The sequence below is a fragment of the Mixophyes fleayi genome, chromosome 7, assembly GCF_038048845.1.
Source record: "Mixophyes fleayi isolate aMixFle1 chromosome 7, aMixFle1.hap1, whole genome shotgun sequence".
Lineage (NCBI taxonomy): Eukaryota > Metazoa > Chordata > Amphibia > Anura > Limnodynastidae > Mixophyes > Mixophyes fleayi.
Window position 1 is genome coordinate 153,389,072 of NC_134408.1, and position 18,701 is coordinate 153,407,772.

The window sequence follows — 18,701 nt, forward strand, 5'->3', positions numbered from 1 at the left end:
TATAACACCACAGCCGCTCACCCTTGTATAACACAACCGCTCACCCATGTATAACGCCACAGCCGCTCACCCTTGTATAACGCCACAACCGCTCACCCATGTATAACACCACAACCGCTCACCCATGTATAACACCACAGCCGCTCACCCTTGTATAACACCACAACCGCTCACCCATGTATAACACCACAACCGCTCACCCATGTATAACGCCACAGCCGCTCACCCTTGTATAACACCACAACCGCTCACCCATGTATAACACCACAACCGCTCACCCATGTATAACACCACAACCGCTCACCCTTGTATAACACCACAGCCGCTCACCCTTGTATAACACCACAACCGCTCACCCTTGTATAACACCACAACCGCTCACCCATGTATAACACCACAACCGCTCACCCTTGTATAACACCACAACCGCTCACCCATGTATAACACCACAACCGCTCACCCTTGTATAACACCACAACCGCTCACCCTTGTATAACACCACAGCCGCTCACCCATGTATAACACCACAGCCGCTCACCCTTGTATAACGCCACAGCCGCTCACCCATGTATAACGCCACAGCCGCTCACCCTTGTATAACACAACCGCTCACCCTTGTATAACACCACAACCGCTCACCCTTGTATAACACCACAACCGCTCACCCTTGTATAACACCACAACCGCTCACCCTTGTATAACGCCACAACCGCTCACCCTTGTATAACGCCACAGCCGCTCACCCTTGTATAACGCCACAGCCGCTCACCCTTGTATAACACCACAACCGCTCACCCATGTATAACACCACAGCCGCTCACCCTTGTATAACACAACCGCTCACCCTTGTATAACACCACAGCCGCTCACCCTTGTATAACACCACAGCCGCTCACCCTTGTATAACACCACAACCGCTCACCCATGTATAACGCCACAGCCGCTCACCCATGTATAACACCACAGCCGCTCACCCATGTATAACACCACAGCCGCTCACCCTTGTATAACACAACCGCTCACCCTTGTATAACACCACAGCCGCTCACCCTTGTATAACACCACAGCCGCTCACCCTTGTATAACACCACAGCCGCTCACCCTTGTATAACACCACAACCGCTCACCCTTGTATAACACCACAACCGCATCCTCTCCGCACTCCTTATTGCTCCTTTCTCCTCATCCTCCCTCATATCGACCAATCACTTTCATCCAATGCTCTTTACCTTCCACACCTACATTCCCTCGTACAACTTACCCTATGTCTGGAATCACATCATTCCCATCACTAACTACATCCGTCTCCTTCCTCCACTTAACACTATAGACGATCTCTCGCCCTGTCACATTCACCCCTCGTAGCCTCTGTCTCACTCGTCCATCCCGTAGCTTATTCCACAAATGTCATCTGTTATTCATCCGTTCGTACTGTATTCTCTTCCTATCAGACACTAAAACCGTTCCTCCTAAATGTAATGTCCCCTCTGGTACTAACACCTCCCGGTCTCTGAATGTGGGGCCCCCACACCTGGAGCCAGAGGGGACGCCAGGAACGGGTGCTTAGTAACATAAGACTGGTATGAGCTGAGGAGAGTGACAGCTGGAGGAGAGGGGGTCCCAGAATCCCCCCTGGGAGTGGGGCCGTAGCCCAATGCACAAGAGGCCAAATTACCGCATGACTGAGAATATAAGTGATTGGGGAGAGAAACAACCTCAATGTGCCTGTAAATAAAAAGAGGGAGGGTCAACCCCATAATAATAAAGAAGAGCACCTGTCAGGAAAAATGGGGGGGGATCTCTGTCCCAAGCAGAGGGGCCGCAGTAAAGTTTGGTAATGAGACCATTGAGAAGTGATTGCCGAAGACACAGTGTGAGACCCTGAGAGACCCAGGAGGGGCTGCAGGATCACAGTGAGAGCCCATGGGGGACACATGGAGACAATGCCCTGGATGTGGGAGAGGTTTTGCCCGTCATCATTTCGGCGAGTACCCTCAGGAATGGTGGAAGAGAGCTGAGGAGATGGGATGGCTGTTGTACCATCCTGTGATGTGAGATCTGTGCTGGAGGAGCTGCACATGTAACGATATCGGCTCGTCAGGGATTGTGCCGGGGTGAAGAGAAGTGTAAATAAAGATGTTCTACTTGTGACAGATGTTCTGGTGCCCAAATTACTGTGACTTTTATTATCCTGCACCAAAATACATCACCTGTGTCCAACACCTGCACATCACCCTCTGGTCATCCACACCCAGGAGCTAGAGAGGAGGGGAACGTGCACCCCACAACCACACGCAGTGACTGGAGGGTACATTAACACCCACTCCTCATACATCCTCTGAAATGGTTACACATTCAGTATTACACTCTGTCTCGTGATGGGAACATTCAGCTCTTAATGGTCAGACACCGGGACTGTCTGTATTACACGTGTCCTGAGAGTGAGGGGACACCGGGACTGTCTGTATTACATGTGTCCTGAGGGTGAGGGGACACCAGGACTGTCTGTATTACATGTGTCCTGAGAGTGAGAGGACACCGGGACTGTCTGTATTACATGTGTCCTGAGAGTCAGGGGACACCGGGACTGTCTGTATTACATGTGTCCTGAGAGTCAGGGGACACCGGGACTGTCTGTATTACATGTGTCCTAAGAGGGGGGGGGACACCGGGACTGTCTGTATTACATGTGTCCTGAAAGTGAGGGGACACCGGGACTGTCTGTATTACATGTGGCCTGAGGGTGAAGGGACACGGGACTGTCTGTATTACATGTGTCCTGAGAGTGAGGGGACACCGTGACTGTCTGTATTACATGTGTCCTGAGGGTGAGGGGACACCAGGACTGTCTGTATTACATGTGTCCTGAAAGTGAGGGGACACCAGGACTGTCTGTATTACATGTGTCGTGAGAGTGAGGGGACACCGGGACTGTCTGTATTACATGTGTCCTGAGAGTGAGGGGACAGCGGTACTGTCTGTATTATATGTGTCCTGATTGACCAACTCATCCCATCAGCCCCTGGCTCCTCCACAGAACATGCGCTATTTGCACAGATATAAGTATCACAGCTGATGCTGTATTGCAGAATTGCTGCATAGATAGTAATTATCTATAAAAGTGGTAATAACACAATATTATCAGGAACCAGTGGTTATCAATGCATACTTCTGGTATAAGAGTATTGCAGCAATAACAGTTCTCATAACCCTACCCCCCCTCCCCTCCTCCTCCTCCCAGGGCAGAACTGCTGAATCAGCCACAGTGCTGCTCCCAGCCCATAATGTGATATCTGTCACCTGCCCCACACAGGACTTCAGTCTGTCTATCCCCAGAGGTGGAGGCTCCGAGATGACAGCCATAGGAGTGCAGGTAGGGGGCCCGGGGGGCACAGACCACACTCAGCTCATCTCCGATGTCTTCAGAAACTTCTCACAACTTCTCTCTGAGAAGCAGAATGAGGACAGGAGGGGGTCTGTGTATACCCCAGTGTGTGTGTGTGTGCTGGGGGGGTTATACCGGGGGCAGGGGGGGTCTGGGGTCAGCTGATTCTGGGTTCTCAGCATGAAGATACTTTCACTCTCCCTATAAGATCTGTATACAGCTAATTATCAGTGAGAGAGAATAATACATAGAACCCTCGGGCTGAGAGATCGGCAGTTTCCTGACAATACATTTGCACCATTGTTGTGATCTCTGGAAATTCGCTATTGTTACAAAACTTGTTTTGACAAAACAAACATCTGATTAGAGCGCTGGTGACTGTATCCCAACTGCGGAGCCAGCGCGCCCCCTGCTGTCTGACTCACTAACTGCACCGCATATGTGTAATCTAATCTCACAGGTCAGTGTATGGTGGCACTGTATATAACAGGGGCAGGGTATGGTGGCACTGTATATAACAGGGGCAGGGTATGGTGGCACTGTATATAACAGGGGCAGGGTATGGTGGCACTGTATATAACAGGGGCAGGGTATGGTGGCACTGTATATAACAGGGGCAGGGTATGGTGGTACTGTATATAACAGGGGCAGTGTAGGGTGGTACTGTATATAACAGGGGCAGTGTATGGTGGTACTGTATATAAGGGGCAGTGTATGGTGGCCTTGTATATAACAGGGGCTGTGTATGGTGGCACTGTATATAACGGGCAGGGTATGGTGGCACTGTATATAATAGGGGCAGTGTAGGGTGGCACAGTATATAACAGGCAGTGTAGGGTGGCACTGTATATAACAGGGGCAGTGTATGGTGGCACTGTATATAACAGGGGCAGGGTATGGTGGCACTGTATATAACGGGCAGGGTATGGTGGCACTGTATATAACGGGCAGTGTATGGTGGCACTGTATATAATAGGGGCAGTGTGTGGTGGCAATGTATATAACATGGTCAGTGTATGGTGGCACTGTATATAACGGGCAGGGTATGGTGGCACTGTATATAACGGGTAGAGTATGGTGGCACTGTATATAACGGGCAGGGTATGGTGGCAGTGTATATAACAGGGGTAGTGTATGGTGGCACTGTATATAACAGGGGCAGGGTATGGTGGCACTGTATATAACAGGGGTAGAGTATGGTGGCACTGTATATAACAGGGGCAGGGTATGGTGGCACTCTATATAACAGGGGAAGGGAATGGTGGCACTGTATATAACAGGGGCAGGGTATGGTGGCACTGTATATAATGGGCAGGGTATGGTGGCAGTGTATATAACGGGTAGTGTATGGTGGCACTGTATATAACAGGGGCAGGGTATGGTGGCACTGTATATAACAGGGGAAGGGAATGGTGGCACTGTATATAACAGGGGAAGGGAATGGTAGCACTGTATATAACAGGGGCAGGGTAGGGTGGTAACCTCCAGTCATCATTAGTCCTTTTAAGTAATGTTAATGACTAAGTTTAGAGTTCCATAAGTTAAATATAATTGCAAGATATTTCATACCTGTGTTCCAATGATTCACCCAATCCAGAGGGTCCCAGACATCTGCCGTCCATGTACAACACACAGATGGCGAAAACGCGGGTCTGCAATAGTTTGTGTTTGTGTTCAATTTATGGAAGGTTTGGGTGGAATTGTTTTACCATCTTTCACAATAATTTGACCAGTAGGGGGCAGAATTCACTTAGGGGCCCTGGATAATACGAATCCAGCTCAAACTCATATAGGTGAATAAATCCAATTCCCTTTGCTGACTGATCTATACGGATACCTCCTATTTCTACATATATGTAATATACATACAGTTCTACATATATGTAATATACATACAGTTATACATATATAATATACATTATATACATCTATGCATATACAGGATATATGTCCTATAGACACAGTTCTACATATATGTAATATACATACAGTTCTACATATATGTAATATACATACAGTTATACATATATAATATACATTATATACATATACAGGATATATGTCCTATACACACAGTTCTACATATAACGTCAGTAGACATCTTTTTGAGAAGAAATCTTGAACTTTTGACTTTGACCTTTGTTGATCTATTATAAACCCCAAATGTCTTATATGTCCTCATGGGACAGCGGGTTGTTCTGTTTACAGCTGGTTTACAACACGACTCCTGGTTTTATGGGGTCATTAAGCGCAGTACACGGGCATAGGGCGACATTTACAACCTGACTGTAGAACAATGACCTGGAGAAACACTGAGATCTCTCCTAGGACGGAGACATCTGCCAATGGAAAGTCAGATTACAGCCACGTAATAGAAGAGACCTTATGCCCAGCGCCAGACTGCAACTTTTATTTATCTGTTATAAAGGTGCTCTTCCCATGGATGTGTAAATTTATTGAGTAACTTTCCTTATTTACTGCAATTATTATACACATTATAATTATCGGCTACAATTAGATATTAAAAGATTGATTTAAAAATACTGGAAATTTTCCTGATTCAAAGAAAATGATTTACATTCACTGCTCTCCAAGTATTATATTATTACCCAATCTCCAGAGAATGTGGGGTCTCTGCTGCTTAGTTATTGGGGTTACAGCCGGGACACATTATTCCAGAGCATTTATTATGGGATAGGACCAAGAATACAGAAGCCAATCACAATAGTTACTGTTTGTTATGAAACTTTACCACTCTGACAGCTGGGAGTAGTTGTGTTTGGAAAAAGAAAATCTCTTTCTCCATTAACCATTCAGAATGCGGCTCAAACACCACTGACTTTTACTAACAAACTTTCTCCAGGATTAAAGTCTCAGTAATACATCTGAAATTTGCTAATCCTCTTTCCAGTTCCCTCTCTAACTCTAATCCTGAATATCTGCCAAACCCTCCAGAGGACTGAACACAACAAAAGGCAACACAGACGGTACCAACACCAGGAAAACATGTTTATATGAAATACTGCCAGTAATCCCGGAGCTTGTTACTGTTTGTTGATTTGTCCTGGACAGTGTGAAAAACAATTCTCTTACCCCATATATACAGCTGGGTGTAGTGTCTACGTCACTACCTCAGTAGCGGTTACTGTAACCTAATGCACGGTGCCAGTCTCAGTCAATGTTAGTGATCTATAGTGCGGTATGGAGAGGGTTGGGGGATATTAGTGGTCTATAGTGCAGGGAGGAGAGGGTTCGGGGAAGTTAGTGGTCTATAGTGCAGCGTGGAGAGGGTCGGGGGATGTTAGTGGTCTATAGTGAGGGGTGGAGAGGGTTGGGGGGTGTTAGTGGTCTATAGTGCAGGGAGGACAGGGTCGGGGGGTGTTAGTGGTCTATAGTGCAGGGAGGAGAGGGTCGGGGGGTGTTAGTGGTCTATAGTGCAGCGTGGAGAGGGTCGGGGGATGTTAGTGGTCTATAGTGAGGGGTGGAGAGGGTCGGGGGATGTTAGTGGTCTATAGTGCAGGGAGGAGAGGGTTGGGGGGTGTTAGTGGTCTATAGTGCAGGGAGGAGAGGGTCGGGGGATGTTAGTGGTCTATAGTGCAGGGAGGAGAGGGTTGGGGGGTGTTAGTGGTCTATAGTGCAGGGAGGAGAGGGTCGGGGGATGTTAGTGGTCTATAGTGCAGGGAGGAGAGGGTTGGGGGGTGTTAGTGGTCTATAGTGCAGGGAGGAGAGGGTTGGGGGATATTAGTGGTCTATAGTGAGGGGTGGAGAGGGTTGGGGGGTGTTAGTGGTCTATAGTGCAGTGTGGAGAGGGTCGGGGGATGTTAGTGGTCTATAGTGCGGTATGGAGGGTCGGGGGATATTAGCGGTCTATAGTTCAGTGTGGAGAGGGTTGGGAGGTGTTAGTGGTCTATAGTGCAGTGAGGAGAGGATTGGGGGATATTAGTGGTCTATAATGCAGTGTGAAGAGGGTTGTGGGGATGTTAGTGGTCTATAGTGCAGTGAGGAGAGGGTCTGCGGATGTTAGTGGTCTATAGTGCAGTGTGGAGAGGGTTGGGGGGTGTTAGTGGTCTATAGTGCAGTGAGGAGAGGGTCGGGGGGTGTTAGTGGTCTATAGTGCGGCGTGGAGAGGGTCGGGGGATGTTAGTGGTCTATAGTGTGGGGTGGAGAGGGTCGAGGGATATTAGTGGTCTGTAGTGCAGTGTGGAGAGGGTCGGGGGATGTTAGTGGTCTATAGTGCAGTGTGGAGAGGGTTGGGGGATATAAGTGGTCTATAGTGGGGGGTGGAGAGGGTTGGGGGATATTAGTGGTCTATAGTGCAGTGTGGAGAGGGTCGGGGGATATTGGTGGTCTATAGTGCAGGGAGGAGAGGGTCGGGGGTTTTAGTGGTCTATAGTGTGGGGAGGAGAGGGTTGAGGGATATTAGTGGTCTGTAGTGCAGTGTGGAGAGGGTCGGGGGATGTTAGTGGTCTATAGTGCAGTGTGGTGAGGGTCGGGGGATAGAAGTGGTCTATAGTGTGGGGTGGAGAGGGTTGGGGGATATTAGTGGTCTATAGTGCGGTGTGGAGAGGGTTGGGGGAGATTGGTGGTCTATAGTGCAGGGAGGAGAAGGTCGGGGGTGTTAGTGGTCTATAGTGCGGTGTGGAGAGGGTTGGGGGATATTAGTGGTCTATAGTGTAGTGTGGAGAGGGTTGGGGGATATTAGTGGTCTATAGTGCAGTGTGGAGAGGGTCGGGGGAGATTGGTGGTCTATAGTGTAGTGTGGAGAGGGTTGGGGGATATTAGTGGTCTATAGTGCAGTGTGGAGACGGTCGGGGGTGTTAGTGGTCTATAGTGTGGGGTGGAGAGGGTTGGGGGATATTAGTGGTCTATAGTGCAGTGTGGAGAGGGTCGGGGGAGATTGGTGGTCTATAGTGCAGTGTGGAGAGGGTCAGAGGATGTTAGTGGTCTATAGTGCAGTGAGAAGAGGGTCGAGGGATATTAGTGGTCTGTAGTGCAGTGTGGAGAGGGTCGGGGATGTTAGTGGTCTATAGTGCAGTGTGGAGAGGGTCGGAGGATTTAAGTGGTCTATAGTGCAGTGTGGAGAGGGTCGGGGATGTTAGTGGGCTATAGTGCAGTGAGAAGAGGAGAGGGGGATGTTAGTGGTCTATAGTGCAGTGAGGAGAGGGTCGTGGGATGTTAGTGGTCTATAGTGCAGTGTGGAGAGGGTCGGGGGATGTTAGTGGTCTATAGTGCAGTGAGGAGGTGGTCAGGGGATGTTAGTGGTCTATAGTGCAGTGTGGAGAGGGTTGGGGGATGTTAGTAGTCTATAGTGCAGTGTGGAGGGGGTCGGAGGATGTTAGTGGTCTATAGTGCAGTGAGGACGGGGTTGGGGGATGTTAGTGGTCTATAGTGCAGTGTGGAGAGGGTTCATCATCATCATCAACATTTATTTATATAGCGCCAGCAAATTCCGTAGCGCTTTACAATTGGGAACAAACATTAATAAGACAATACTGGGTAATACATACTGACAGAGAGGTAAGAGAACCCTGCTCGAAAGCTTACAATCTATAGGACAATGGGAGTTAGAAACACAGGGGCATGTGCTACATCATATTGCACAATGGACCAGCCAGACTGCAAAGGTAAAAGTACTGAGTGGGCTGTGTGTGTTGCAATGTTGGTCAGAAGGTTGTTGCCTTGCGTTAGTTGTGTAGAGGATGGCAATAGGGTAGTCTAGGGAAATTAAGATGATGGTTGAGGAATCTCATAACCTTGTCTGAAGAGGTGGGTTTTCAGTGAACGCTTGAAGGTTTGAAGACTAGAGGAAAGTCTTATTGTGTGTGGGAGGGAATTCCACAACGTGGGTGCAGCCCGGAAAAAATCCTGTAACCGAGAATGGGAGGATGTGATAAGAGTGGAGGAGAGACGTAGATCTTGTGCAGAACGGAGGTGTTGGGGTCTATTAGTGGTCTATAGTGCAGTGAGGAGAGGGTCGGGGGATGTTAGTGGTCTATAGTGCAGTGTGGAGAGGGTCGGAGGATTTAAGTGGTCTATAGTGCAGTGTGGAGAGGGTCGGGGATGTTAGTGGTCTATAGTGCAGTGTGGAGAGGGTCGGGGATGTTAGTGGTCTATAGTGCAGTGTGGAGAGGGTCGGGGGATGTTAGTGGTCTATAGTGCAGTGAGAAGAGGAGAGGGGGAAGTTATTGGTCTATAGTGCTGTGTGGAGAGGGTCAGGGGATGTTATTGGTCTATAGTGCAGTGTGGAGAGGGTCAGGGGATGTTATTGGTCTACAGTGTGGGGTAGAGGGGGTCGGAGGATTTAAGTGGTCTATAGTGCAGTGCAGTGTGGAGAGGGTCGGGGGATGTTAGTGGTCTATAGTGCAGTGTGGAGAGGGTCAGGGGATGTTAGTGGTCTATAGTGGGGGGTGGAGAGGGTTGGGGGATATTAGTGGTCTATAGTGCAGTGTGGAGAGGGTTCATCATCATCATCAACATTTATTTATATAGCGCCAGCAAATTCCGTAGCGCTTTACAATTGGGAACAAACATTAATAAGACAATACTGGGTAATACATACTGACAGAGAGGTAAGAGAACCCTGCTCGAAAGCTTACAATCTATAGGACAATGGGAGTTAGAAACACAGGGGCATGTGCTACATCATATTGCACAATGGACCAGCCAGACTGCAAAGGTAAAAGTATTGAGTGGGCTGTGTGTTGCAATGTTGGTCAGAAGGTTGTTGCCTTGCGTTAGCTGTGTAGAGGATGATAATAGGGTAATCTAGGGAAATTAAGATGATGGTTGAGGAATCTCATAACCTTGTCTGAAGAGGTGGGTTTTCAGTGAACGCTTGAAGGTTTGAAGACTAGAGGAAAGTCTTATTGTGCGTGGGAGGGAATTCCACAACGTGGGTGCAGCCCGGAAAAAATCCTGTAACCGAGAATGGGAGGATGTGATGAGAGTGGAGGAGAGACGTAGATCTTGTGCAGAACGGAGGTGTTGGGGTCTATTAGTGGTCTATAGTGCAGTGAGGAGAGGGTCGGGGGATGTTAGTGGTCTATAGTGCAGTGTGGAGAGGGTCGGAGGATTTAAGTGGTCTATAGTGCAGTGTGGAGAGGGTCGGAGGATTTAAGTGGTCTATAGTGCAGTGTGGAGAGGGTCGGGGGATGTTAGTGGTCTATAGTGCAGTGAGAAGAGGAGAGGGGGATGTTATTGGTCTATAGTGCTGTGTGGAGAGGGTCAGGGGATGTTAGTGGTCTATAGTGCAGTGTGGAGAGGGTCAGGGGATGTTAGTGGTCTATAGTGGGGGGTGGAGAGGGTCGGAGGATTTAAGTGGTCTATAGTGCAGTGTGGAGAGGGTCAGGGGATGTTAGTGGTCTATAGTGCAGTGAGAAGAGGAGAGGGGGATGTTAGTGGGGTCCTTATTTGTTTAGTTACTTGGGGTCCTTCCAAGTTGCTGAAGGGAGTGTAGCCACAACAGGTTGGTGGCTCCTCCCACTACACAGTCAGACGAGGGTCCATAGGCAATCCCGGGCCCCGAAACATTGTACCTGCCCCCCCACCCCTCGGCTCCCCTGCGTGTAAGTGATATAGTAGTATTTATACATGGTACATCGAAGTGTTGTAACATGAAGAGATTATGGTAGTGAACATTATAACGATGGACAGTCAAAACCCAAGGAATAGTAAATGATGTGCACTTGTGATTGTTTAGAGTTTAAAACATTACAATCTAAAGGTAATGTTTTCCTTGCAGTTGCAGAAGACCACGCGGCCTCAGCTCAGTTCTCGGATGTTCTTTGTGACATTCCTGCGTGTTATGATTTCACTTAGTGCCGGAACAGCCATAGTCCTGTCATCTATCTCTGTGTGTGACGGTCAGTGGCTCTCAGCGCCTGGTGAACAACTTTTCGGAGTGTGGGACACGTGCAGGAAGGACGCTGAGCCACAATGCAGCCTGGAGTTGGCCAAGTTGAGCAGAGTGATGGTCGTGGTCCGCACAACCGTGACCTTGGCTGTAGTTCTGGCAATTTTCGGACTTGAGTTGCTGATGGTTTCTCAGCTCTGTGATGATGGTCATTCCCACAAGAAGTGGAATATGGGCTCGGTGATGCTTTTGGTCTCTTTCTTCCTCTCCTCTACAGGGACCCTGACCTATGTCTTCTTCCTGAACGACTACGCCATCCATAGCACGTTCACACTGACCTTCTGGTGCCAGTTCCTTGGAGTTTTCCTCTTCTTCCTGAATGGGGCCAGTGGACTTTACTTCAACCATCTTATTGCATGAGCTCTGCAAGTTGTATAAGCCCAGAGCTTTGCGGCAAGAGACACTGCTTAAGCCCCATCCACCTCCTTCTTTTCTGCCGTTCACACAGGACACGTGTCGCTGGGAATACGAGAGCGAGGAGCGGAGGGCGTCTGACAAGGAGAACACATTACGCTCATAATAACTCTCGTCCTGGGTGTTATAGAACGTTCTAAAGTAGAAGATCCCACAGATCCCAGTTTGATAAGTGTTGCTCTCCAGCAATATACAGCACAATAACTGAAATGTGGCCTTAGGAACAAATTGGCACTTTATAAATATACAATCTTTAATTTTGAATTTTTTTATGGATTTTAATGTTGAAATTTGATAATTGATCCGAAATCCAAGATCACTCCATTAACTACAACATAATGTAATACAATGTTCTGTAAGAGTCCAGCATATACATAATGTAATACTATGTACAGCAGAATATATATTTGATAATGTTGTAGAAGTAGATTTACTCAGCAATCAGTCTGTGATTATCCGCTGAACTCTCTGTTCCATTATTGTATTGTTACTTGTAGCGTGATTGTATTTACAGAGGTAGTATAACATCTATGGGGCATTTGGATGAGTGGACAGGGGCATATATTAGGTCTGCGGCCTCCGATTGGGTGGTATCACCCTCATATCACTTACGAGGGTGATAAATTTACACCCAGCTCCTTCTGCAGCCTCAGTACTGACTGCCGACTGTGGGCGCAAATGAAGATAAACTTCTCCGATGTTCTATATGGAATAATGCACTCTCTATTGTACATTATATGGATATTAAAAGTCACCAAGTAGTTTTCTGTCCATAATAAACCGTGAGGCTGTCGGCCGACCACAGACATCCAAGTGGTGAATATTCCGGGGCGTCTGTTGTGTGTCGCTGTCTTTCCCCTCCGTTTCTGTAATACAGAACAGTCCCAACATTGAGGATTGGCAGGTCGGCTGTGAGTGAGAGGACCAATCAGAAGCCTCATTGTCCGTGATACCGACTTCTGGTTGGTCTTCCGGGCTCAGACACCCCCCCCCCCCACACACACTGGAACACCCATAGTCCGCGGATCTCGCCCCAGTTTCCGTCCAGCTTGTGAGACTATTCACGGAGAGTTGGGAACAAGGGGCAGGTGGGTAACATTGAGAGAATAGGTGGTAACGCAGCTTTAAGTTCTAATTAGTTTTATGAGACTTTCTTCCTAGTTCAGAGGAGGATTACACAGTAGACAACACGCAATTATCATAAATATCTGGGAAGACTGAGCCCTGATAACTCTCTGTCTAATAAGAATAAATGTGTTTCATTAGCTGTAAGTTTCTTATTTATTATCCAGTATTGAAATATTTCAGAATTGATTCTGCGGAATGAGACAAACTTGGGTGGAATTGGGAAAAGTTCTGTAAATGTCATTTAAAGTCAACAGATCAAGACGGACATTTCCTGCTTTATTTACAGGAGAAACATGATTTTCACATATTAAAGTTACGTTTCTTCTAATACAGATTTCTCAGCATTCACAAGACTTTATGAAATGACACAGAATATAAATAATATAATGCTGCAACCACCCAGACTGTGTATGACATAACATACACTACGTGGACACATCACACTTATATTTGCTTGTTGAAAAGCTCATTACAAATCCGTGGCCATTAATATGGCGTTGCCCCCCCCTCCCCCTTTGCTGCGGTAACAGCCCCAGTTTTCCGCTAGATTCTGCTACTTGGCTGCTGGGATTTGCATGAATTCAGCAATAAGATCGTTAGTGAAGTTGGCATTGATGTTGGGCGATAAGACCAGTTCATCACAATGGCGTAACTCCCAACATTTAGATACCGAAAGTGGGACAAAGTAACCCCCGCACTCATTCTGCCCAAACGCTGCCCACAAATGATCATATTTGGGCAAAACCCCACCCACTTTCTGGTTTAAGCCCCGCCTCCTTTCTGGTTTAAGCCCTGCCCCCTTTCCTGCATTTTCCCCCACGGGGCCGACCCTATAGTGGGCTCACCCAGGACTAATATTTGGGAGCCACTGGGGGTCCACAGGTTTGGTCACCTAATTCATTACGCTGAGACCACCTGGACTGTGCACAATTTTAAATAACATATTAAGGTAATTCTCTGGCATGTTATTCATTTATGAATCCCCCATTTACTTTTGACTTTTGTCCCTGTTTTTCCACACAAGATAATCTGACCACACGTTATAATCCAATCAGATCTGTAAACAATAAGGTCAAACAGAGGGATAATCTGGACGGACCCAATATGACCTACACCAATGGGGATCATTGTCCTGATTTTTCATCTTGATGGATCAGGCCACGCGCTGGTCTGTGATCGGTAAAATCGACCAAACTGACCAACCACATTCTCATTGTGTACGTGGAAGATAAGCGATGTGAGACGTAATCTGCAGACACACAGGAATCACCATTTGCATTAAAATGGAGTAAACGACACTTAAAAAGTTACTTTAGATGTTTGTTATATTCTATGAAAAGACACTTTACAGTTATTCTTCAATGTTAATGAGGCGAAGTGGGCGGGGTTTACATTAAACGTCCCCGTTTAACGCCGCCGTACAGTGAGTAACAAACATAAAAATTTCACCAGAACTATTCTCCAGAACAAAAGAACCTTCACAATGTGTTTTGTTTGTTGTATTTTACTAATTACTTTAATAAACATTTTTATAATAAAACATGGACTTTTAAAATACTTTTCTACAACAATTTATGACACTTTTAAAAACATTTTTTTATTGAAACAAAAAACAATTTTAAAAGAAACCATCTCAATGTCACAGATCTTTCTACAGAATCTCTCGTCTATAACAGATTTTATCTAACAGAGAAACGTAACATCTTTATCTATAGAATAAGGTGCAATTCTTCCAATAAACTCTTTACACCTTTTACTCCATATCTTCTCCAAGACAATTTTATAGAATAGAGAAATATTTACAAGTGCAGAATAAATGCAGAAACAAGGAATATTTGTACATAGAAGTCACAATATCACACAGCCACGGACATGTGGCATCACCTACAAACTGCACAAAAAGCTTCTTTTACACTAAGTGCTCATTCACTTCCCGTCATAAGATCAGTCTGCGCCTACATGTCTGGTATTGTGGGTACCCCAGAGAGTACGTAATGTGGGGAGCGATGAATACATCACTAGACGGACCAAACCGCTTCACCTACACCTCTCCTTCATTCATCTACATGCTCTAATAAAATACTGCTGGGTTACAGGCAGGCGCGGGGGGCCGCACACCGCACAGTCGCATCACAGGTATGTAGCACATTTATCGCCGGTAAAAACCAGGGGGGGCGGCCGGCCCTAATAGCTGTAATTCTAAGCGGCCCGGGGGGCCGATGCCCCCCTGCCCCCCGGCCCAGCCCGCCCCTGGTTAAAGGACTGTCTGTATTACATGTGTCCTGAGAGTGAGGGGACACCAGGACTGTCTGTATTACATGTGTCCTGAGAGTGAGGGGACACCAGGACTGTCTGTATTACATGTGTCCTGAGAGTGAGGGGACACCAGGACTGTCTGTATTACACGTGTCCTGAGAGTGAGAGGACACCAGGACTGTCTGTATTACATGTGTCCTGAGAGTGAGGGGACACCAGGACTGTCTGTATTACATGTGTCCTGAGAGTGAGGGGACACCAGGACTGTCTTTATTACATGTGTCCTGAAAGTGAGGTGACACCAGGACTGTCTGTATTACGTGTCCTGAGAGTGAGAGGACACCGGGACTGTCTGTATTACATGTGTCTTGAGAGTGAGGGGACACCGGGACTGTCTGTATTACATGTGTCCTGAGAGTGAGGGGACACCGGCACTGTCTGTATTACATGTGTCCTGAGAGTGAGAGGACATCGGGACGGACTGTCTGTATTATACGTGTCCTGAGAGTGAGGGGACACCGGGACTGTCTGTATTACATGTGTCCTGAGAGTGAGGGGACACCGGGACTGTCTGTATTACATGTGTCCTGAGAGTGAGAGGACATCGGGACGGACTGTCTGTATTATACGTGTCCTGAGAGTGAGGGGACATCGGGACTGTCTGTATTACATGTGTCCTGAGAGTGAGGGAACACCGGGACTGTCTGTATTACATGTGTCCTGAGAGTGAGGGGACATCGGGTCTGTCTGTATTACATGTGTCCTGAGAGTGAGGGGACACCGGGACTGTCTGTATTACATGTGTCCTGAGAGTGAGGGGACATCGGGACTGTCTGTATTACATGTGTCCTGAGAGTGAGAGGACACCGGGACTGTCTGTATTACATGTGGCCTGAGAGTGAGGGGACACTGGGACTGTCTGTATTACATGTGTCCTGAGAGTGAGAGGACATCGGGACGGACTGTCTGTATTATACGTGTCCTGAGAGTGAGGGGACATCGGGACTGTCTGTATTACATGTGTCCTGAGAGTGAGGGAACACCGGGACTGTCTGTATTACATGTGTCCTGAGAGTGAGGGGACATCGGGTCTGTCTGTATTACATGTGTCCTGAGAGTGAGGGGACACCGGGACTGTCTGTATTACATGTGTCCTGAGAGTGAGGGGACATCGGGACTGTCTGTATTACATGTGTCCTGAGAGTGAGAGGACACCGGGACTGTCTGTATTACATGTGGCCTGAGAGTGAGGGGACACTGGGACTGTCTGTATTACATGTGTCCTGAAAGTGACGGGACACCGGGACTGTCTGTATTACATGTGTCCTGAGAGTGAGGGGACATCGAGTCTGTCTGTATTACATGTGTCCTGAGAGTGAGGGGACACCGGGACTGTCTGTATTACATGTGTCCTGAGAGTGAGGGGACATCGAGTCTGTCTGTATTACATGTGTCATGAGAGTGAGGGGACACTGGGACTGTCTGTATTACATGTGTCCTGAGAGTGAGGGGACACCGGGACTGTCTGTATTACATGTGTCCTGAGAGTGAGGGGACACCGGGACTGTCTGTATTACATGTGTCCTGAGAGTGAGGGGACACCAGGACTGTCTGTATTACACGTGTCCTGAGGGTGAGGGGACACCAGGACTGTCTTTATTACATGTGTCCTGAAAGTGAGGTGACACCAGGACTGTCTGTATTACGTGTCCTGAGAGTGAGAGGACACCGGGACTGTCTGTATTACATGTGTCTTGAGAGTGAGGGGACACCGGGACTGTCTGTATTACATGTGTCCTGAGAGTGAGGGGACACCGGCACTGTCTGTATTACATGTGTCCTGAGAGTGAGAGGACATCGGGACGGACTGTCTGTATTATACGTGTCCTGAGAGTGAGGGGACATCGGGACTGTCTGTATTACATGTGTCCTGAGAGTGAGGGAACACCGGGACTGTCTGTATTACATGTGTCCTGAGAGTGAGGGGACATCGGGTCTGTCTGTATTACATGTGTCCTGAGAGTGAGGGGACACCAGGACTGTCTGTATTACATGTGTCCTGAGAGTGAGGGGACATCGGGACTGTCTGTATTACATGTGTCCTGAGAGTGAGAGGACACCGGGACTGTCTGTATTACATGTGGCCTGAGAGTGAGGGGACACTGGGACTGTCTGTATTACATGTGTCCTGAAAGTGACGGGACACCGGGACTGTCTGTATTACATGTGTCCTGAGAGTGAGGGGACATCGGGTCTGTCTGTATTACATGTGTCCTGAGAGTGAGGGGACACCGGGACTGTCTGTATTACATGTGTCCTGAGAGTGAGGGGACATCGGGACTGTCTGTATTACATGTGTCCTGAGAGTGAGAGGACACCGGGACTGTCTGTATTACATGTGGCCTGAGAGTGAGGGGACACTGGGACTGTCTGTATTACATGTGTCCTGAAAGTGACGGGACACCGGGACTGTCTGTATTACATGTGTCCTGAGAGTGAGGGGACATCGAGTCTGTCTGTATTACATGTGTCCTGAGAGTGAGGGGACATCGGGTCTGTCTGTATTACATGTGTCCTGAGAGTGAGGGGACACCGGGACTGTCTGTATTACATGTGTCCTGAGAGTGAGGGGACATCGGGACTGTCTGTATTACATGTGTCCTGAGAGTGAGAGGACACCGGGACTGTCTGTATTACATGTGTCCTGAGAGTGAGGGGACACCGGGACTGTCTGTATTACATGTGTCCTGAGAGTGAGGGGACATCGGGACTGTCTGTATTACATGTGTCCTGAGAGTGAGAGGACACCGGGACTGTCTGTATTACATGTGGCCTGAGAGTGAGGGGACACTGGGACTGTCTGTATTACATGTGTCCTGAAAGTGACGGGACACCGGGACTGTCTGTATTACATGTGTCCTGAGAGTGAGGGGACATCGGGTCTGTCTGTATTACATGTGTCCTGAGAGTGAGGGGACACCGGGACTGTCTGTATTACATGTGTCCTGAGAGTGAGGGGACATCGGGACTGTCTGTATTACATGTGTCCTGAGAGTGAGAGGACACCGGGACTGTCTGTATTACATGTGGCCTGAGAGTGAGGGGACACTGGGACTGTCTGTATTACATGTGTCCTGAAAGTGACGGGACACCGGGACTGTCTGTATTACATGTGTCCTGAGAGTGAGGGGACATCGAGTCTGTCTGTATTACATGTGTCCTGAGAGTGAGGGGACATCGGGACTGTCTGTATTACATGTGTCCTGAGAATGAGGGGACACCGGGACTGTCTGTATTACACATGTCCTGAGAGTGAGGGGACACTGGGACTGTCTGTATTACATGTGTCCTGAGAGTGAGGGGACACCGGACTGTCTGTATTACACGTGTCCTGAGAGTGAGGGGACACCGGACTGTCTGTATTACACGTGTCCTGAGAGTGAGGGGACACCGGGACTGTCTGTATTACATGTGTCCTGAGAGTGAGGGGACACCGGGACTGTCTGTATTACATGTGTCCTGAGAGTGAGGGGACACCGGGACTGTCTGTATTACATGTGTCCTGAGAGTGAGGGGACACCGGGACTGTCTGTATTACATGTGTCC

At 48.0% G+C, this 18,701-nt stretch overlaps 1 protein-coding gene across 1 annotated transcript; it reads left to right on the top strand.

Moving 5' to 3' along the window:
• The first annotated feature begins 3,234 nt into the window (after positions 1-3,234).
• Positions 3,235-12,978, top strand: TMEM37 (transmembrane protein 37). The gene is made up of 2 exons (XM_075181220.1): positions 3,235-3,373; positions 11,127-12,978. The coding sequence occupies exons 1-2, from the start codon at positions 3,353-3,355 to the stop codon at positions 11,655-11,657; spliced, it is 552 nt and encodes a 183-aa protein (XP_075037321.1). The 5' UTR covers positions 3,235-3,352; the 3' UTR covers positions 11,658-12,978.
• The last annotated feature ends 5,723 nt before the right edge of the window (positions 12,979-18,701 follow it).